Source organism: Hyperolius riggenbachi, chromosome 10 (assembly GCF_040937935.1).
Source record: "Hyperolius riggenbachi isolate aHypRig1 chromosome 10, aHypRig1.pri, whole genome shotgun sequence".
Classification (NCBI taxonomy): Eukaryota; Metazoa; Chordata; class Amphibia; order Anura; family Hyperoliidae; genus Hyperolius; species Hyperolius riggenbachi.
This window is the reverse complement of record NC_090655.1, coordinates 13,120,437-13,143,101: the sequence shown is the minus strand read 5'-3', so window position 1 is coordinate 13,143,101 and position 22,665 is coordinate 13,120,437. Positions and strand designations below refer to the sequence as shown.

General features: G+C 46.4%; 1 protein-coding gene across 1 annotated transcript in view; it reads left to right on the top strand.

Moving 5' to 3' along the window:
* The first annotated feature begins 720 nt into the window (after positions 1-720).
* Positions 721-22,665, top strand: part of ADAM12 (ADAM metallopeptidase domain 12) — a 275,547-nt gene continuing 253,602 nt past the window's right edge. Inside the window, exons 1-3 of the mRNA XM_068258874.1 lie at positions 721-747; positions 1,425-1,501; positions 11,392-11,575. Of these exons, the coding sequence (XP_068114975.1) occupies positions 721-747; positions 1,425-1,501; positions 11,392-11,575 (288 nt within the window). The remainder of the gene's footprint in view (positions 748-1,424; positions 1,502-11,391; positions 11,576-22,665) is intronic.

Below are 22,665 nucleotides of genomic sequence, written 5' to 3'. Positions count from 1 at the left end.
CTCTAATATTTTTAGCCAGAGACCCTGAACAAGCATGCAGGAGATTAGGCACTCTGACTCAGGTTTTCCCGGATTAGCCTTATGCTTTTTCCAGGGTTTTGACTCTACTTATGCCAGAAGATCAACAGGGCAGCCAGGCAACTGGCATTGTTTAGAAGGAAATAAATATGGCAGCCTCCATATACCTCTCACCTCGGGTTCCCTTTAAAGAGGAACTCCAGCCTAAACAAACATACTGTCATTAAGTTACATTAGTTATGTTAATTAAAATAGATAGGTAATATAATCTCTTACCCACCCTGTTTTAGAAGAACAGGCAAATGTTTGATTTCATGATGGCAGCCATCTTTTTGGTTGAAAGAAGGGGACAGGGAGCATGAGACACAGTTCCAACTGTCCTGTGTGCTGAGCACCTCTCCCAGTTGCTAGGCAACATGAATAACATCATAGAAAATCCCATCATGCTCTGCACAGCATCAGGGGAAAAAAGCATGGGCTTTTTTTCTTTGATGGGTGGAGCTTAGCTATAAATGCAGCTAAAAGTGATGCTTTGGTAAGAAAGACAAAGTTCTGATGCTGTGAAACTGTTAAAGAAACACCAAGCCTTTTCAGTGCTGCTGAGTAGATTTTTAGTCCGGAGGTTCACTTTAACAAACTGTTTCCTTACTCTAAATACACCTCTCTAATAAGGCAGCTGTCCTCGGTTCGTTTGGAGGCTCCATGTCAATAGAGTGCTTTGGGCCCCAGGTGAAACTCGCACTAGGGCCCCCCCAATCTCCTTAGCTCTGCTACATTTTGGAACAAAAACGTATATATCTGACAATGGAGATACAAAGTATTTTTATGGCAGATCTCGGCACTGATTACAGCTGTAGTCAGGAATCGGCCCTGAACTCGGAGTACGTTTTCCATGCGTTTTGTTTTTTTAATTGTTTTGTGATGGATTTCCACTTCCTGTTGTCTTAACTAGTGATCTGCATAAATCAAAATATTAAAACGCATACAAAACGCATATGCGAATTGCAAATGCATTAGGCTTGAAAAACACCTCTGCGGTAATTTTTTTAAAAAAAAAACCCGCTGTCGCAAATGCACCAAAAACACACAAAATATGCACACACAAAAAAATATGCACATGACCTAAAACGCAGCTTGTTATGTTATGTTACGTGTGCAGAGGCGTATCTAGAAGGGTGCAGGCATCGCTTGTGCCATAGGCACCACAGCCCTATGGGCGCCATATCTGCCCCTGTGCTGCACCCCCATGCCTCACAGTCACTCAGACCAGATTAATTTGCACCCAGACTAAGAGTCTAGCATGTGTACTGCCACCCTGATGCCTCACTAAAAGACATAAAATATAAAAGTATATGTAAGAAACACCCCTTGTATTTATAACCGTACTTTATATTTGCTTACTGTAGGATCGCTGCTACTACCATGGAGAAGTGGAGGGGCACCCCGGTTCTGCAGTCAGTCTAAGCCTGTGCTCCGGTCTCAGGTGAGTGTGCTATCACTCCTCTAACAAGTGTTGTCAACTTATCTTATAGCCAGAAAGTTGCTAATTAAAGGATAACTGAGCCGAATGAAGTAGGTCCCAATCCTATCCAAATACCCCCTGGGTCGCAAGAGTCAGGCATTAGTGCGCAGTCACTGGTTCGGCTGCGTGCGTCCTACAGCATCTGCCCGCGGCCGGGAGCACACTGTGCATGACGTCCTGTCTACGTCCTGCACATGCACAGAGCGCTTCTGAATCCTGCGACCCGGAAGAGGTTGCTGGGGGGTCATTAGATAGGATTGGGAGGGGCAGAGAAGAGAGTGGGGGGCATCAGGACAGCTGCCAGTACATGCCTGCTCCCAGTTTCTCCTACTTCATTTGGCTCTGGCATCCTTTAAAACCCGACTCTGTGTATTTATTTATAAAAATGGTAAAAAATGGTACGTTTTTATTAAAAAAAAAAATGGCAAGTGGGAAGATCTCAGTCCAACAGACAGTGGTTAGACCACAATTCATTATTCTACCACAGAGGTATTCTGGCCTTTAGCTGCATCATCAGACAGCTGTGTGTTCCTCAGACATCAGAATTAAGCAGCTGGGTTCCCCAGATAACATAATGCTAGACTTGCAAACAGTTTGCATTCGTTTTGCATGCAAGTCAGGCTAATTAGTATCTCCTTGACCATCTCTGGTAATCAGCCGAGAAGTTGCTTTCAGCGTCCCTCCAAAGATAATCTGATTGGATTAAGATGTAACTAGTCAAAATAGTCAATTTTGTACCCTCTTGTGGTCCTTTTGGTAAGCTGAGAAAGTTAGAGAAGGTGGTAGGTGGGCCCCTTGCCAACCACTAGGCCCCAGGCACTTGCCTAGGTTGCCTGGTGGATGATCCTACTCTGCCACCAATGTCATTAGATACATTTTGGGCAATGAAAATCTGGAATGCCTCCATAGCACTTAATTCTGCACATCTCCAACCTCCACTTCCTATATACACAAACGTTCTGCATAGCTCCCGCCTCCACTCCCTATAAACACAAACGCCATGCAGAGCTCCCGCCTCCACTCCTTATATACACAAATGCCATGCACAGCTCCCGCTTCCTCCCCTATAAACACAAGTGCTCTGCACAGCTCCCACCTCCCCTCCCTATAAACACAGACGCTCTGCACAGCTCCCACCTCCCCTCCCTATAAACACAAACAACCTGCACAGCTCCCGCCTCCATTCCTTATAAATACAAACGCCATGCACAGCTCCTGCCTCCACTCCCTAATAACACAAACACTCTGCACAGCTCCCTCCACCACTTCCAATAAACACAGATGCTTAGCACAGCTCCCGCCTTCTCCCCTATAAACACAAATGCTCTGCACAGCTCCCACCTCCACTCCCTATAAACACAAATGCTCTGCACAGCTCCCACCTCCACTCCCTATAAACACAAATGCTCTGCACAGCTCCCACCTTCACCCCCTATAAACACAAATGCTCTGCACAGCTCCTGCCTCCCCTCCCTATAAACACAAATGCTCTGCACAGCTCCCGCCTCCTCCCCTATAAACACAAACGCTCTGCACAGCTCCCACCTTCACCCCCTATAAACACAAATGCTCTGCACAGCTCCCGCCGCCTCCCCTATAAACACAAATTCTCTGCACAGCTCCCGCCGCCTCCCCTATAAACACAAATGCTCTGCACAGCTCCCGCCTCCCTTCCTATAAACACAAATGCTCTGCACAGCTCTCGCCTCCCCTCCTATAAACACAAATGCTCTGCACAGCTCCCACCTCGACTCGCTATAAACATAAACTCTCTGCACAGCTCCCGCCGCCTCCCCTATAAACACAAATTCTCTGCACAGCTCCCGCCGCCTCCCCTATAAACACAAATGCTCTGCACAGCTCCCGCCTCCTCCTCTATAAACACAAATGCTCTGCACAGCTCCCGCCTCCCTTCCTATAAACACAAATGCTCTGCACAGCTCTCGCCTCCCTTCCTATAAACACAAATGCTCTGCACAGCTCCCACCTTCACCCCCTATAAACACAAATTCTCTGCACAGCTCCTGCCGCCTCCCCTGTAAACACAAATGCTCTGCACAGCTCCCGCCTCCCTTCCTATAAACACAAATTCTCTGCACAGCTCCTGCCGCCTCCCCTGTAAACACAAATGCTCTGCACAGCTCCCGCCTCCCTTCCTATAAACACAAATGCTCTGCACAGCTCCCGCCTCCCTTCCTATAAACACAAATGCTCTGCACAGCTCCCGCCTCCTCCCCTATAAACACAAATGCTCTGCACAGCTCCCGCCTCCCTTCCTATAAACACAAATGCTCTGCACAGCTCCCGCCTCCCCTCCTATAAACACAAATTCTCTGCACAGCTCCCGCCTCCCTTCCTATAAACACAAATGCTCTGCACAGCTCCCACCTCCCCTCCTATAAACACAAATGCTCTGCACAGCTCCCACCTCGACTCCCTATAAACATAAACTCTCTGCACAGCTCCTGCCTCCTCCCCTATAAACACAAATGCTCTGCACAGCTCCCGCCTCCTCCTCTATAAACACAAATGCTCTGCACAGCTCCCGCCTCCCTTCCTATAAACACAAATGCTCTGCACAGCTCTCGCCTCCCCTCCTATAAACACAAATGCTCTGCACAGCTCCCACCTCGACTCGCTATAAACATAAACGCTCTGCACAGCTCCTGCCTCCTCCCCTATACACACAGACGCTCTGCACAGCTCCCGCCTACACTTCCTATAAACACAAATGCTCTGCACAGCTCCCACCTTCACCCCCTATAAACACAAATGCTCTGCACAGCTCCTGCCTCCCCTCCCTATAAACACAAATGCTCTGCACAGCTCCCGCCTCCTCCCCTATAAACACAAACGCTCTGCACAGCTCCCACCTTCACCCCCTATAAACACAAATGCTCGTCACAGCTCCTGCCTTCCCTTCCTATAAACACAAACGTTCTGCATAGCTCCCTCCACCACTTCCTATAAACACAAACGCTCTGCACAGCTCTCGACTCCACTTCCTATAAACACAAATGCTCTGCACAGCTCCCGCCTTCCCTTCCTATAAACACAAACGCTCTGCACAGCTCCCACCTCCACTCCCTATAAACACAAATTCTCTGCACAGCTCCCGCCGCCTCCCCTATAAACACAAATTCTCTGCACAGCTCCCGCCGCCTCCCCTATAAACACAAATGCTCTGCACAGCTCCCGCCTCCTCCCCTATAAACACAAATGCTCTGCACAGCTCCCGCCTCCCTTCCTATAAACACAAATGCTCTGCACAGCTCTCGCCTCCCCTCCTATAAACACAAATGCTCTGCACAGCTCCCACCTCGACTCCCTATAAACATAAACTCTCTGCACAGCTCCTGCCTCCTCCCCTATAAACACAAATGCTCTGCACAGCTCCCGCCTCCTCCCCTATAAACACAAATGCTCTGCACAGCTCCCGCCTCCCTTCCTATAAACACAAATGCTCTGCACAGCTCTCGCCTCCCCTCCTATAAACACAAATGCTCTGCACAGCTCCCACCTCGACTCCCTATAAACATAAACTCTCTGCACAGCTCCCGCCGCCTCCCCTATAAACACAAATGCTCTGCACAGCTCCCGCCGCCTCCCCTATAAACACAAATGCTCTGCACAGCTCCCGCCTCCTCCCCTATAAACACAAATGCTCTGCACAGCTCCCGCCTCCCTTCCTATAAACACAAATGCTCTGCACAGCTCCCGCCTCCTCCCCTATCAACACAAATGCTCTGCACAGCTCCCGCCTCCCCTCCTATAAACACAAATTCTCTGCACAGCTCCCGCCTCCCTTCCTATAAACACAAATGCTCTGCACAGCTCCCACCTCCCCTCCTATAAACACAAATGCTCTGCACAGCTCCCACCTCGACTCCCTATAAACATAAACTCTCTGCACAGCTCCTGCCTCCTCCCCTATAAACACAAATGCTCTGCACAGCTCCCGCCTCCTCCTCTATAAACACAAATGCTCTGCACAGCTCCCGCCTCCCTTCCTATAAACACAAATGCTCTGCACAGCTCTCGCCTCCCCTCCTATAAACACAAATGCTCTGCACAGCTCCCACCTCGACTCGCTATAAACATAAACGCTCTGCACAGCTCCTGCCTCCTCCCCTATACACACAGACGCTCTGCACAGCTCCCGCCTACACTTCCTATAAACACAAATGCTCTGCACAGCTCCCGCCTCCTCCCCTATAAACACAAATGCTCTGCAGAGCTCCCGCCTCCTCCCCTATAAACACAAATGCTCTGCAGAGCTCCCGCCTCCTCCCCTATAAACACAAATGCTCTGCAGAGCTCCCACCTCCACTCCCTATAAACACAAACGCTCTGCACAGCTCCCGCCTCCACTCCCTATAAACACAAATGCTCTGCACAGCTCCCGCTGCCTCCCCTATAAACACAAATGCTCTGCACAGCTTCCGCCTTCCTTACTATAAACACAAATGCTCTCCACAGGTCCCGCCTCCCCTCCTATAAACACAAATTCTCTGCACAGCTCCCGCCTCCTCCCCTATAAACACAAATGCTCTGCACAGCTCCCACCTCGACTCCTTATACTCATAAATGCTCTGCACAGCTCCCGCATCCTCCCCTATAAACACAAACGCTCTGCACAGCTCCCGCCTCCACTTAATATAAACACAAACGCTCTGCACAGCTCCCACCTCCCCTCCCTATAAACACAGACGCTCTGCACAGCTCCCGCCTCCTCCCCTATAAACACAAACCCTCTGCACAGCTCCCGCCTACACTTCATATGAACACAAATGCTCTGCAGAGCTCCCGCCTCCCTCCCCACAAACACAAATGCTCTGCACAAGCGTTCGTGTATACGCGTCGTGCACCAGGCATATATCTACACCAGCAGTTGGACCGAGTGCTTAAACCAGCATTTTCCTTTTTTTAGCTCGTTAAATGAGATTTTAGAAGTCTTTTGCTGACAGGCAGGTTCTGTTAAGGTGAACACACAAGCTGAGCAATCCAATTAACCAATTTGAGATTCAAGGTGAGTAAACGTGTTGATTTTCGCTCTAAACTTCATTATGTAATTATTTAGCAAACAATGACCTCCATATGCAATAATTAACTTGGTATTTGCTTGCGGTGATGGTTTAATCACCGTAATTATCAAAAATTGGCATTAAAGCCGCTACCTTTGAAAACGGCTGCGAGCGGCTGTTCCCTTCACTTTGTTTTCCCCTCTCTTTACCCTCCGCATCTTTGGAACATCTGGCGCTACGCGGATCCGTAATCGTGCCCCCAGCGCTAATATATTATTATTATCATCTCAGCCTACGTCCGCTTTATAAAGAAAAATCACCCAAATACAGATAGATGAGCTTATTAGTTTATTATCGGAGTGCCGCGCGCTGACATTTGACTTCCATCCGTCTCTTTGGCTTCCTCTGTGGTTTCTCTGAAACTTAATAATGGATCATTAGCTTGAAATTTGTGGAGCCATAAATAAAGAACGCCTTTCAAATCTGCCACATCGGCACAAGTCAGCCGACTTCACAATCACCCTTGCAAGGGAAAAAACAACAACTTTTTTAAGTAAGGTAGTGGAGGGACGGTAAACGTGAAGGTCGCTCGTACCAACAAAGAGAATTGCTTCTGGAGGCGGCAAATGACAACCTTATAATTCTAAGTTGATGCAAATTTGATGCTAATTTTATTCTCATTTGTGTAGCTTGGACACAATGGACAGTAGAGAAATAGTAGTAGCTTTTCAGTAGAAAAATACATATATTTACATGAGTCATGAAAGAGGGTCAAATTAGGAAGAAAAAGAGACAGAGGGAATTAGTTTTCAAAGAGGGACTGTCCCTCCGAAAAAGGGGCAGTTGAGAGCTATGGAAAGATATAATTTGCTAAAAGATACTGTAACTACCTTGTATACATTACACTATCAGTGTTCTCCCCACAAAAATGTTCCAGCTGGGTGGCGTGAAGAAGTAGCCGGGTGGGGCATGATGGGGGAAAGCAGGGGTGGCACAACTCTACTTACAGCATAGGAGGAGGATGAGGAGGTGAGCCGATGATAGCCGGGTGCTCACCAAAATTAGCCGGGTGGAGCACCCGGCTAAAAGAGCCTGGGGACAACACTGCACTATATATTTCATATGGTCATATGGCAAACTCTAGTTTAAAATTTTCATATAGACTGTGATTACAAGTATTTAACATCCTTTGTAAATTCTACACATGTCAATGCCATGAATTCAATATAATGCCAGAATTTGCATGTACTTGTTTGTATATATTTTGTATGCCAAGAAACTAAAATAGAACAAAAGAAAACCCTTTCCACCTTAAAATTGTATCCCCATATTTTATGCCCGAGTCTCAAAGATGATGAGCTTCAAAGTAAAGTGCTGTTGGTCCTTGTTGTCCTCTAATGACAGAAAGGACACATGCATGGCATAGGAGAGCGAGGAAAAAGGGGCACCCTTATCTGTTAATAAATATTGCTCCTTATTTAGTGTTTAACCTCATTACCTCTGTCCTCAAGTCCTTTGTTGTTTTGTTTTTTGTTTCTCATCTTGCATGTGGTATAAGTTGCTTTGCTCTACTTTCAAGTTATGTTCCACTGTTCTGGAATGTTTCTTACCTCAATAAAATCTTTGAAAGCAAAATGAATATTGCACCCCTCTAGGCGTGCATGAAATAGGGGCATTTAAAGTGTAAATAGTGTAAATTATTGTAATAAAATATCGGTATATATTAACCTCCTTGCCGGTTATCCCTAGCTCAGCTCGGGGTAACCTGCGTAGGAGGATTTCTCAGGCCCCGCTGGGCCGATTTTCAAATTTTTTTTTCCTACACGCAGCTAGCACTTTGCTAGCTGCGCGCAGTTTCCGATCGCTGCCGCTACCTGCCGCGCCCCCCCCTCCAGACCCCTTGCGCAGCCTGGCCAATCAGTGCTAGGCAGCGCTGAGGGGTGGATCGGGATTCCCTGTGATGTCCCGACGTCCATGACGTCGGTGACGTCATCCTGCACGGTCACCATGGCGACCGGGTAAGCCCAGCAGGAAATCACGTTCTGAACGGGATTTCCTGCTTACTCTGATCGCCGAAGACGATTAGAGTGGATAGGGGGATGCCGCTTGTCAGCGGCTATCATGTAGCGAGCCCTGGGCTCGCTACATGATTTGAAATTTTTTTTTTTAAAGTGTTGCGCTGCCCCCTTGCTGCCAGAATTGTAACGGCAAGGGGGTTAACAATATTTTACCACAACTTAACCTAACCCTACTCTCACATAGAACCCTCCCCCCTGTCTAACCCTAAAACCCTCTTTCTGACGCCTAACCCTAAAGTACCCCTTCCTAACGCCTAACCCTATAACGCCCATTCTTCTTGACACCTTTTGCTACCTACATCTTTTGCTTCTGAATTTGTTCTGGTATCAGTGACTAGGTGTGGCATGGACGAGATTAGGGGTGTGGCAGGAATTTGCCTTAGTGTTTCTCTTACCTCAAAACAAAAAGTTGTGAGGTCTGAATCTGTAGACCCTTAGAGGAGCGACTTGGAATAGCCTTAAATCACCTACAACTACTTGGTGATATATTTCACTTTCCCTTGAGATAAATGGAATCTAGAGCCTTTAGTGCTGTGTTTGCTGGACTTTAACCCCCTTGCTGTTCCAATTATATCGGCAAGGGGGCGGCGCAGCACTTTTTTTAAAATAAAATATCAGCGACGGGGATTTACGTCACCGACGTCATGGACGACGGGACGTCAGAGGGAATCCCGATCCACCCCTCAGCGCTGCCTGGCACTAATTGGCCAGGCTGCGCAAGGGGTCTGGAGGGGGGGCGGCGTGGTGGGTAGCGGCGAATCGGCGGTGAGCGCCGGCGATCGAGAAATGCACGCAGCTAGCAAAGTGCTAGCTGCGTGCAATAGAAAAAAAATTTAAAATCGGCCCAGCGGGGCCTGAGAAGTCCTCCTTACGCAGGTTACCCCGAGCTGAGCTCGGGATAACCGGCAAGGTGGTTAAAGAAAACCTGTACTGACAAAAAGTTCCCATGGGGGGTACTCACCTCAGTAGGGGGAAGCCTCTGGGCCCTATCAAGGCTTCCCCCATCCTCCTGTGTCCCACGGCGGTCTCGCTGCAGCCCCGGGAACACACAGACGACAAATCCGGCAGCCTGGGCAATATTTACCTTTTCGGGCTCCCGCGGGGGCGCTGTTGTGGCTCTTCTGATGGAGATAGGAAAAAATAGCCGTTCTCCGTCTGGTCCGCTCTACTGCATAGGGGCAACTTTTTCCGCATGTTTACCGCCTGTGTACGCATGTTTTCTACACTTTTTTACGCAATATATCTACATGTTTTTTAGTAAATTTGGAAAAAAAAAAGATGGAAAAAATTCCATGTAGGATAGAGAATAGAGCCCAATGTGGTGTACGGTATTGATTTATTAAACAATAGAATATATTTACATGTGATTACTGCCATCTTGATGAAAACCTTTATCCTGCGTATGTGGGCAAAACATTGCTTTGTCTTCATGGCCATCTGTGTGACAAATGCCCTAAGGGCCCTTTTCCACTAGCGCGTTTGCGCTAGCGGAATCGCAAAATCGCAAACCGCTAGCGATTTTACAATCGCTAGGGTTTGCTAAATAACATAGGAATCGCGGTAGGGTATTTCCACTACCGCGATTCGTTTTTGCCTGAAACGCGATCGCGTTGCGGAGCGATATTTGCCGCGATTTTGCTATGCAGTGCATAGCATAGCAAAATCGCGGCCGCAAACATCGGGAAATCGCTGGTAATTTTTTACCTTTTGCGATTCAGCAGTCGCTAGCGTTCAGCGTGAACGCTAGCGACTGCTAGTGGAAAAGGGCCCTTAATGTGCTTCAAGCTGAGTCAGGGATTAGAATCAGCCTATAATTCATTCGTCATTAAAAGTGCAAAATAAGTCCGGAAAATATTGTTTTCTGTGGAAAAATCTGAAGTTTCTGCAAACACAGCTCAAAAGGCTCTAGACTACTTGCAACTGGATGTAAAGTGAAAAATCGCGCCAGGTACTTACAGGTGATAGAACATTGGTAATGTAAGGATGAGACAATGCACTCTTTTTTTCATTATGAAGTTCATTTTTTGCGGAATTTACCTCTAAAATAATGGATTTTTACTGACACCTTACTGCACTTTTTATCACCTTTTTACCACACTTTTTCCGCAAATGGTTATTTAAGGTGAAAAACAATTTGGCCTCGTTAACATCAGGGCCATTTCTGTGTGCTTTTCAGAGTGCATTGCCCTGTGCAAGGTATTGATTTTCTCATGTAATTAAATATGCCTGGGTCACATCTATGCGCTGCACAGAGCAGCGTTACAAAAACTTAGTGTTGCATGCGCATGCGTTTTTTACCCTTAATTGAAAAAAAACAAAAAAAACTTTCATATGAAAACAAAGCTTTATTGACAACTGCTACTACTACAATTAGCTAAACATGCTTAAAAAAAGCGCACAGCAACGCATTGAAACACACACTAAAGCGCGCACATGCGTTTATTATGAGATTTTACACGTTTCTCAACGCACCCAATGTGAATGAGGCTTAGGTGTTCTGTAGGCGTACTAATCTCAAAAGTGGCTATCATGCTATATTATATCCTTCCGCATGTGATCATGTAGTAAGCTACCATGGCCCTGACATCACATTGTGGGAGGGGTTTGCCCCTAATATCAGTCTCTCCTCTGACGTACCCTTTGCATGATGTCACGGTTCCACGTTAGAAGTGGCTATCATACTATATTATATCCCTCTGCATGTGAACATGTGAATACATTCTTCAGCGAATACTTTGTTTCCTTTCAGGGGATTAATTACACTTGAAAACCGAGCCTATGTCCTGCAGCCAGAGGCTAATACCACAAACCGCCACCTCTTCTACAAAGCCGAACACATGAAGCCAGCTCCTGGAAGCTGCAGCCAGCACTACAACCTCTCAGGCAGCTCTCTGAGTGACACGCTACAATACTCTGAAGATTATTTACAAAGGGTAAGCAATGCTCCCTGGGCAGGCAGCAGACAAGCGCTCAGTGTTCCTGATGCTGATTCTGTATAGAGCAGGAGGTGCCCCAGATTACATTCACCACCTTGTACCATGCTTGTTATGCCAACTGATAGACAGGGGAGCATCTGACTGCGTTGATAAGTAGGGAAACCTGTTCAAAGTGGAATTGAAGCATTTTTTCCTTGCTTTAATAGATTATTTACAGCATATTATATACAACCAGCATTTTTTTGTTACTAGAACAGCATTCAAAGGGTTACACACAGGAATTAGAAATTCCCTGCCAGCAGAACTGGCTGCATCAGAAGTGGAGATAATGTTATCTTGTGTTTACTTAATTGTATCAAGTGAGGAATGTGACAAATTGACTGCTGAGAAGCTCCTGGACACAGAGAGACACTGAAAGCATTTCTGCCTTCAATACAACATGAATAAAACCAGTTATGAATAAAATGCAAAGTCAGCTCTCAAGCAAAAAACTGTACTTTTGGGAACTTGTAATTTCTAAATAAATACTTATGCACAAATGCAAATATGATAACCGTATGGCCTATAAAAAGTAGGAAAACATGTTTTTATTGAATATTATGTCATGGTCGTATACCGCTTTAAAGCGGACCTGATCTCAGAACTTCCTATCTGCCCTATAATATATGCAACAGCATAATAACCTTTAAAGAAAAACATTTCTGTATTACAGCTGATACAATTCCTGCAATTAGGGATTGTACACACTAGGGGCGTTTTTGCGGGGTTTTTTAAGCGCCGGTGATTTTGAAAATCGCCCTAAAAGCGTTTGTGTAATGATTGCCTATGAGAGTGTTCACATCTGAGCGGTTTGATTCTGATCTGCTCACCAACACGCTGCCTGTACCATTTTAGGGGTGATTTTCCTATAATGGCAGGTGTAGGGAAATTGCAAAACGCTTGGTATAGCGATTTTCCCCAGCGCTTTTAAGAATAAATACATTGTATTTATTATTTTCCGGGTCAAAGAGTTCATTTCCTGACTTGCATCAGGAAGTGAAAAAACAAATCGCTCTGCAAAAGGGCTTTGAAAAGCGCTTTACACAAAATCGCAACGTGCAACTAAGCCCCAGGAGGGGGAAAACAATCATGCAAAAAAAAACGAAAATCACCGCCATCAGCGATTTTGATTTTAGATGAGAACAAAGCCTAAATCTGCAATGTGTCTACTTCCTGCTTTCATGGAAGCAGACATAGGGTTAACATCCTATGTTTACAAATTAGCTGCTCTGTGCTATGGCATATGGCAGAGGAGATTCCTGAGCTGACACAGCTGAGAGATCAAATTACACTTGTGATTAGTCACAGATGAGGGGGGATTAGACAGGTTAAACTCTCTATATACATACAGGGTGCATTTCTTTCCGTTTTCTTTCTGTTCTGTGCAAGAGTTCAGGTCCACTTTAAAGAGGAAGTTTACCAAAAGATGATAGCGAAGGGGGATCACATTGCAAAGTGAGATTTTAAAAAATAGAAAATGGATCAAGAAATATGTGATACTTGCCATGTAATTTGCTCACGTGGTTTGATCCACGGTGTGCCTGCAGGTCAGCAGCTTTACTTCTGGCAGACACTAATAAATAAAGACATATACAGCACAAACTGTCCTTATATATTATTAACACATCCAACTAACAATGCGATAGGCTAAGAAGATATACAGTATATGTAAGAGATACACACAGAGGGAGATACTGCTTGCTAGGCAGTTGGCAATGGCCATTATCTCTGACAATGCAACGAGGTTCACAGACAGGAAACTGCCATGGCCCTGACATCACATTGTGGGAGGGGTTTAACCCCAATATTAGCCACACAGACGCCCCTGATGATCCTATCCATTAAGGGCGTCAGGCAAACCAGAATACTCAGCACTTCTTCCCTGCACGCTCTCCCTCTGTTGATTGATTGATTGATTTTGATTGTATTGTAAATGGCTCCCTTTAGCTTGTTTATACTGGCTGGTTGCCAGGATATCCAACACATAGCTACCCTACATTTAAAGGAATCCTCAATCAAACTATCCTAACCCCCCCCCCCCCCCCCCACACACACACACACACACACACACACACACACACACACACTCTATTTACCCGTGGCTTCCTCCAGCTCCTGGCAGCCGCTATGTCCCATGCTGCATCTCTGCTCGCTGCTGCCAGCCCGGGGTCGCCGACAGGGCAGAGGCTACCGCTCTCAATCACCTCCATGTGCAGGGGTGCAGCTAAGGTTTTTGTGGCCCCAAGCGGACTGTAGCAAGAGGCCCTATCCTGCGGCGCGCGAAGCGCGCCGCGGCGAAAAATGGGTGTGGCTATCCCGCATAAGTGGCCGTGGCCATGACATGTGGGTGGAGCAGGAGGGCGGATTGGGGCGGGGCTGTTTGCGGGAAAAAAATGGATGTTGGGGTGATTGAGGCGCGCGTAGCGCGCCGAAAGATTGGCGCGGCCATGACATTGTATGGGCGAAGCTTAACCGTAGCACAGCAAATATAGCCAACTATGACCATTAAATAATAAATGCAGCAACAGTTACCCCAGACACCAGAAAATAAAAACGCAATTTGGGCCACATTTCAGCAGAAATCAAACGCAATTAGGGCACATTTTCAGCAGAAATCAAACGCAATTAGGGCACATTTTCAGCCGAAATCAAACGCAATTAGGGCACATTTTCAGCAGAAATCAAACGCAATTAGGGCAGAGTTCAGCAGAAATCAAACGCAATTAGGGCCACATTTTCAGCAGATATCAAACGCATTTAGGGCACAGTTCAGCAGAAATCAATCGCAATTAGGGCCACATTTTCAGCAGATATCAAACGCATTTAGGGCACAGTTCAGCAGAAATCAATCGCAATTAGGGCCACATTTTCAGCAGATATCAAACGCATTTAGGGCACAGTTCAGCAGAAATCAATCGCAATTAGGGCCACATTTTCAGCAGATATCAAACGCATTTAGGGCACAGTTCAGCAGAAATCAATCGCAATTAGGGCCACATTTTCAGCAGATATCAAACGCATTTAGGGCACAGTTCAGCAGAAATCAATCGCAATTAGGGCCACATTTTCAGCAGATATCAAACGCATTTAGGGCACAGTTCAGCAGAAATCAATCGCAATTAGGGCCACATTTTCAGCAGATATCAAACGCATTTAGGGCGCAGTTCAGCAGAAATCAATCGCAATTAGGGCCACATTTTCAGCAGATATCAAACGCATTTAGGGCACAGTTCAGCAGAAATCAATCGCAATTAGGGCCACATTTTCAGCAGATATCAAACGCATTTAGGGCACAGTTCAGCAGAAATCAATCGCAATTAGGGCCACATTTTCAGCAGATATCAAACGCATTTAGGGCACAGTCCAGCAGAAATCAATCGCAATTAGGGCCACATTTTCAGCAGATATCAAACGCATTTAGGGCACAGTTCAGCAGAAATCAATCGCAATTAGGGCCACATTTTCAGCAGATATCAAACGCATTTAGGGCACAGTTCAGCAGAAATCAATCGCAATTAGGGCCACATTTTCAGCAGATATCAAACGCATTTAGGGCACAGTTCAGCAGAAATCAATCGCAATTAGGGCCACATCAGCAAATTCGCAATTAGGGCTGCGGCTGCAAAAAGAAAAGAATTTACTCACCTGGCAGGCTGGCACTGGCAGAAGTCTTCTCTCCCTGGTCTCCTCTCCCGGCCGGCTTCTCAGGCGCGCAGTTCCCACGGAGCTCCCTCCCTGGCTTCCTCCTCCAATCTCCCGCGCTGATTCATGCAGGGCTACGGGTCGGGAAGATGGCCACCCGAAGCCCTGTACTGGAGACATAGTCTCCAGAGCAGGGCTTCGGCGGCGGCCATCTTCCTGTAGCCCTGCTCTGCTCTGCCAGCCCGGCGGGGCTGCGGGGAAAAAGTGACGTCACGCCGACGTCACGGAGCCGCCGAGGCCCCTAAGATTGTGAGGCCCCAAGCGACCGCTTGGTTCGCTTTATGCCTCGCGGCGCCCCTGTCCATGTGGTCCGGAGTGTACTGCGCAGGCTCAGTGCTTCTGTGCCTGCGCAGTACAATCCGGACTAGTAGGACTACATGGAGGTGATTGCCAGCGGCGCAGGCACCTGGACCTGGTGGTCGTCCTCTGCACCAAGCCGGCGGCTGGGAGCGGAGATGCATCGTGGGACATAGCGGCTGCCAGGACCTGGAGGAAGCCCCGGGTAAGTAGAGCGGGGAGGATAGTTGATTGATGATTCCTTTAAGCTTGGTACTAGTCTTCCATTTATAATTGGCCAATTAATAACCAATTTTGCCACCTGCATGTAGTATAAGTGTGAACAGATATTGGGCTTGATTCACAAAGCGGTGCTAACCTACTTAGCACGTCTAAAGTCTTTAGACTCGCTAACCAGGGTGCTAAGTAGGTTAGCACCGGATTTCTCAATCAGATCGTGCGCTAACTTTGCACGCGTAAAGCCTTACGCGCGCAAAGTTTTACGCGCGCTAAGTCCCATAGGCTTTAATGGGCACTTCGCGCGGTGCGCCCTGTGCAGTACGCGCGTAAAGTTTTACGCGCATAGAGTTTTGCGCGCGTAAAGTTTTATGCGCGAAAAGCTTGTTTAGACGTGCTAAGGGGGTTTTCACAGGCGTGCTAACAGTTAGCACCGCTTTGTGAATCAAGCCCATTGAATACTATGAACAGATTGTATAGGTAAACCCTCATACTATATGGAGGTGGTAAAATTGGACAATTATAATTGAAGGTGTGTACCAGGCTTTTCGGCTTCCCAGGTTGCTATAAATAGAATGCACTACAAGTCTCCGCATGATCTTCCAGGCCTGGGCCGTGCAGCCACTTAACGACAGTCCTTATGGGCATTTAAAGGACCACTATCGTGAAAAAATTTAAATACATGTAAACACATACAAATAAGAAGTGTGTTTCTTCCAGAGTAAAATGAGCTATGAACTACTTTTTTCTTATGTTCCTGTCACTTACAGTAGTTAGTAGAAATCTGATGGGACTGACAGGTTTTTGACTAGCCCATGTCTTCATGGGGGTTTTTCAGTATTTAATGTATTCTTTACATAAGCACTCCCTGGAAAAAATCTATACAAAGATGCAGGGACCCCTCTCCCCCAACCACCACCTATTTGCATTCCCTTCTGGCAGTCAGTTGGACTGAGCAACTTCTGTTAACTAAGTGCTTTTGAAAATAAAGAAAACCTTGAAAATCCCCCATGAGGAGATGGCCTAGTCCAAAACCTGTCCATTCTAATTTCTACTACCTACTGTAAGTGACAGCAACACAGGAGAAAAGTAATTTATAGCACATTTTACTTAGGGAGAAATGTACTTTTTAGTTATGTGGTTTCATATATTTTAAATTATAATGTTTTTCACGATTGTGGTCCTTTAACATTCCACCACTTTCCTTTTGCTCTTTATTTTGCTTAGTGGCCAGACGAGCGTGGAAGGGCCTCTTTGATCTTGGCAGTTTTACTGATCATATGTGACATTTTATAGAGCAACAGAACAAATAAAATGAGCGGCCCTATAAATCCGTTGCGCACTCGCTGGCTTTGTGCGTTTGGAGCGCGGCGGACAACTCTGCTGCTAATGTGAGACGAGAAATATTACCGCCAGCCGAGCTCGCCGCCTCTTCCAACCAAATTAGCCCTCGTCCTGCTCCTTGTCGCAATCGCAGGTAGCACCGCAGACCACGCAGCTCATCTCTCTGAAATTCATCTTCCGCCGCATTTATAATGTTTGCTGCTGCGTTGTTGACTAGAAGGTAGGCAAGTATGGAAGACACCATGGAGACTTTAGGGGAAAAGTTGCCGATTTGGAGGCAGTGTTGTTATTGTAAAGACTGCGGGTCATTGCCATGCAAGAAACGATGAGAGCGGTATCCCAATCCTATATAATACACCTCCTGTCGCTGCGTCCGTGACTGGCGTGCATGCGCAGCACGTGGATGGACTTCAGAGAGCAGAGGAGGACGGGCGCAGGGGGATGGGCGAACACGCAGGTGAGAGTGGCCGTGCACACATGGGGAAGGGGGGTTGCGGCCAAGCCAAGGCCTAGCGCCCTTTCATAATGGGCGGGCCTTTTAACTAGTTAGTAATAAAGTTAGAGGTAGGAATAAAGGTACTTGGATTCCTCTTGCTTCAAAGACTATATTCAACTTTAATACATTAATCATTAACAGTGGCGTAGCTAAGGAGCTGTGGGCCCCAATGCAAGTTTTACATTGGGGCCCCCCCTAAGCACTCTATACATTGCAATTAATATGGGGCACCAAAACCTGCCAATGGCAACTACAGTGTCAGAGGTGCAAGAAGGGGATGGGGGGCAGTTTGTTAATGATTACCAATATTCATAGTATCTATATAAGTGATTATTATGAGCACAGGACCAATAGAAAGTGAATACTGCAGTTGATACTGCAGCCCCTTTGGCCCATGGACCCCGATGCGGTCGCAACCTCTGCACCCCCTATTGCTACGCCCCTGATCATTAATCAAAACATTTAAAAACTAGTACACATATCACAAAATCTTTTTATAACGACCCCCCTCCCCCCCCCCCCCCCCCCCCGTTTCCATAGCTCATAACTCCACAACAAATACACTGCATGCACTGGTCAGCAGGGCCGCCTTCAGGGCATTCCAGGTGGGGGCCTGGTGTATGGGGCCTGAGTGAGTCTGGGGCCCAGCGAACAGTGCCACACAATGGCTGCACCGCCCCAGCTTCAGTCTTTTCCAGCAGCAGAGGAAGGAGGATAGCGTCTGGAGGCCCTGTCTTTCCTCAGAGGCCCCCTTCCCAGAACCTCTGGTAGGTTTGCCAGTATGGGGTCCAGAAATTTCAGATGGTGGCCTAGCTGGAGCTTCCTTCCTATCCCAAGCCTTTCATTGATATGTGCCCGTAAAGTGTTAAATATCGCAGACGGCCCCAGGATCAGCTCCCTAGAATCAGCGGAATATAAATGTAGTCCGGGAACAATAAAAAGGGTGATTTGTAGCGAAAGGCTTTTAAGAATAAATGGTAAAAGCCGTTAAAATATCAGTCAAGTGTGTTGGGCAAATTTCGGAAGACATCTAAAGAAAACAAGATTATTACCATGGATATCAGCAGAAGTACAGAAAAAAGAAAGAAAAATAATGTGGAAGATTTATGATCATCCGTTGTGGGGAATGAGGAATGGCGTTATCAATCTCTGTGTTCCTCTGCGCAGGCGGTAATGCTCGCTGTACCCATCAGAGGAACCGAGGCAATGACGATTAATTGAAGGCGCACCGTGCCTCAGCGTGGAAGGGCTGGGTGTTCTATCACCGTGGGCAGGAGACGCACTCTCACAAGTCGTTCTTCTCGCTCGTCTGTCTCCTGCTTTCACCTCATTTGATACCATGAAGCAATAGTGTAATTTAAAGAGAAACCGTAACAAAGAATTGAACTTTATCCCAATCACTAGCTGAATACCCCCTTTTACATGAGAAATCTTTTCATTTTCTCAAACTGACCATCAGGGGGCGCTGTATGGCTGATATTGTGTTGAAACCTCTCCCACAAGAAACTCTGAGGACTGTGGTACTCCTGGCAGTTTCCTGTCTGTGGACCGTCGTTGCATTGTGTGAAATAGCTGTTTACAGTTGTTTCCAACTGCCCAAAAAAACAAGCAGCTTCTCCTTCCACTGATATCACCTGCCAGCAGTAAAAATTTCACCATGTGATAAATGTCAGAATGTAAATCAGGGAGAGGAAAGCTTTTACAATGGGCAAACACTGACTAAATCATTTATACATAAGTATTGTAGAAATTAAGCACTTTTTTATTACATTATTTTCACTGGAGTTACTCTTTAACTACTGACACAGGGCCGCACACTTCAGGGCCCTTTCACACGGGGGAAGACCGCAGCCTAATGAAAGTCTGAGGTAGTCCATACTACCCACATTGCGGTACGCGGCGCCGGAAGTGCCCTATCTAACGCGAGCGCATACCTATGTTGCCACGCGGTTCCTGCAGTGGACAGGAAGTCATGTAAGTCTATGGCGACGCAGGTTTTTTCTAAAATGGTGGCGGGCGCGCATGTGTAGAAGTGTATTTTTACAATACGCTTTTGCGCACTTCTGTATTTCCAAAACAGGAAGTGAGTGCAAGCGTCACTTCCTGTTTGGACGTCTGCCAGAAGGGGATTACTGCGTGTTAATGCAGTAATCCCCAAAGGCCTGTTTTTGATGGGTGAACCCATTGCTCTTTCCTCCAAAAGAAGTGTATTATAGAAGCTTTGTTGCTGTTTGTTTTTTATTTTATTTATTTTTTCACTTTGATGAGTTTCCCTTCTTTTGATGCAACACCTACAAAGCTGTATTGAAATCCGACTATCGCAGTATTCAGCTGAGCAGAGCTGTGCCCCATATGATCACTCCTGGCATAAATGAAAAAAAGGAACCTGGAAAAAAGGGCGCAGGGATTGCCGCTAGTAGAATCTCACTAAAATTAGTGGTATTCTACTACTGAATTCCAATAGTGAAATATCTGTAATATTTAACAATAGTTTACTATGGCTAAACCTAACACTGCTCTCCTAACACTACTCTCATACAGAACCCCCCTCCTTCTACCGATTCCTAACCCTAAGCCCACCCCTCTCTCGGTGGTGCCTAACCCTAAGACCCCCCCCCCCCCTCCCCGGTGGTGCCTAACCCTAAGACCCCGCCAGTGGTGCCTAACCCTAAGGCCCCCCCCCCTTGGTGGTGCCTAACCCTAAGACCCTGCCAGTGGTGCCTAGCCCTAAGACACCCGTGGTGGTTAGTGCCTAACCCTAAGGACCCCCCCGGTGGTACCTAACCCTAAACCCCCTCTAAAACGTTACTTCTTCCTCTACCGCAAAACTATGATATGCGGCAAAAATACATTTTGGTATTAGGAGGCGCCCAATTATGGCAATTATTTTAAATATCACCGCTAGTGCTTCCGGGAATGCAAATAGTGGCATTGCATAATGAGATACATTATACATCATACACGTCTATCTCATCATGTCACGTCACTTAAAGACTTAAAGTTCCCTTTAAGTTCAGTTCTAAACAGAGAGACATTGATTAATGTTAACATGGACTTCTGTGTATTCACCCTTCAGTCATATTTGAAAACTTCTTTACTCCTCTGAGAAGTAAGGTGTAGTTTAATGACCACTTTAATGACCTCCATAGCCTCTAAACATCAGTCTCAGGAGTTAGTTTCTGTCCTTTGTATTATTAACAGCTGCACTATTTTCACATTCTCGAACTAGAAAGAAATGTAATCTTACTCAATTATTCTCTATTAGGGGTTATTAAATAATTTGCCTGTAATAAAGAACTGATTGCATTGTAATTCTGCCGGTTCGGTTTAAGCACCTGCTCGTGACGAATGAGTCGTGATGAAGGAATATTATTAGACTTCTATTAAAAAAAAAGTTTTAATTGTTTGAATTATAACAATTAGAGGAAATGGAGAATGATAGCTATTATTTTACATGTTCACAGAAAGGCTTTAGAAGGAGGCGGTGTACTGCAGAAGAAACCATGTATTCAGTTACAGATTTCCTGTAAGGAGTTATGAAGGTTCAGAAGAACTCTATTGTTTACATGTAGCACTTCCTGTCTGCAGCCACCAGTCCTGCTATATCTAGCTCTACCTGTGACTGTACATTCGAAGGGAAACTTTTCCATTGCATAGTAATCAGTAATTCCTTCAGTTCTGCTATGCAAACTGCTAAGATTAGTGTAGCAAACTATTACAAAGTACTGTGTTTATGAGCACACAATCACTTGTTCCATCCCCTCTAGAGCCCCTCGATCGTGACCCTTGCATAGGCCCCAATTCACTAAGCTTATCTCATGTCTTTAAAGAGAACCCGAGGTGGCATTGTATTACGTTAGTGGGGCACAGAGGCTGGTTGGGCACACTAACACCAGCCTCTGTTGCCCCATCGTGTGCCTCAAAGACCCCCCTGCTCGCCGCTATACCCCCGCAGTGCTGGCGACACGCAGCGTGTCGCCAGCACAATGTTTACCCTAGCGCTGTCTGTCAGCGCCGCTCCTCCGCCTCCTCCGCATCGCCGCTACCCGCCCTCGTCCCTTCCCTCCCGCTGATTGGAGGGAAGGGACGAGGGCGGGTAGCGGCGATGCGGAGGAGGCGGGGGAGCGGCGCTGACAGACAGCGCTAGGGTAAACATTGTGCTGGCGACACGCTGCGTGTCGCCAGCACTGCGGGGGTATAGCGGCGAGCAGGGGGGTCTTTGAGGCACACGATGGGGCAACAGAGGCTGGTGTTAGTGTGCCCAACCAGCCTCTGTGCCCCACTAACGTAATACAATGCCACCTCGGGTTCTCTTTAAAGAGACTCCGTAACAAAAATTGCATCCTGTTTTTTATCATCCTACAAGTTCCAAAAGCTATTCTAATGTGTTCTGGCTTACTGCAGCACTTTGTACTTTCACAGTCTCTGTAATAAATCAATGTATCTTTCCCCTGTCAGACTTGTCAGCCTGTGTCTGGAAGGCTGCCAAGTTCTTCAGTGTTGTGGTTCTGCTATGAACTGCCCCCTCAGGGGGGAAAGAAACACACAAATGATCTCTTGAGATTCAAAAGGAAGGCTGTATACAGCCTGCTTGTGTATGGATGTATTTTCTATGTGTGGACATACTGTACATCAACCTACTTCCTGTTTTGGTGGCCATTTTGTTTGTTTATAAACAAACTTTTTAAAACTGTTTTTAACCACTTTTAATGCGGCGAGGAGCGGCGAAATTGTGACAGAGGGTAATAGGAGATGTCCCCTAACACACTGGTATGTTTACTTTTGTGTGATTTTAACAATACAGATTCTCTTTAATGACAATTTTGAGCTGATTTTACTGTTATTACCATGGTGATAAAGCATTTTGTATTCACTAAGCCATTTACCTCATGCTGTCCATAAGTTAAGGAGTGATTTCTTAAGTTAAGATTTCAATCCTTAAGATAACAGAATTCTCAACTTAAGGGCAGGATGATAATTCACATCACAAAGA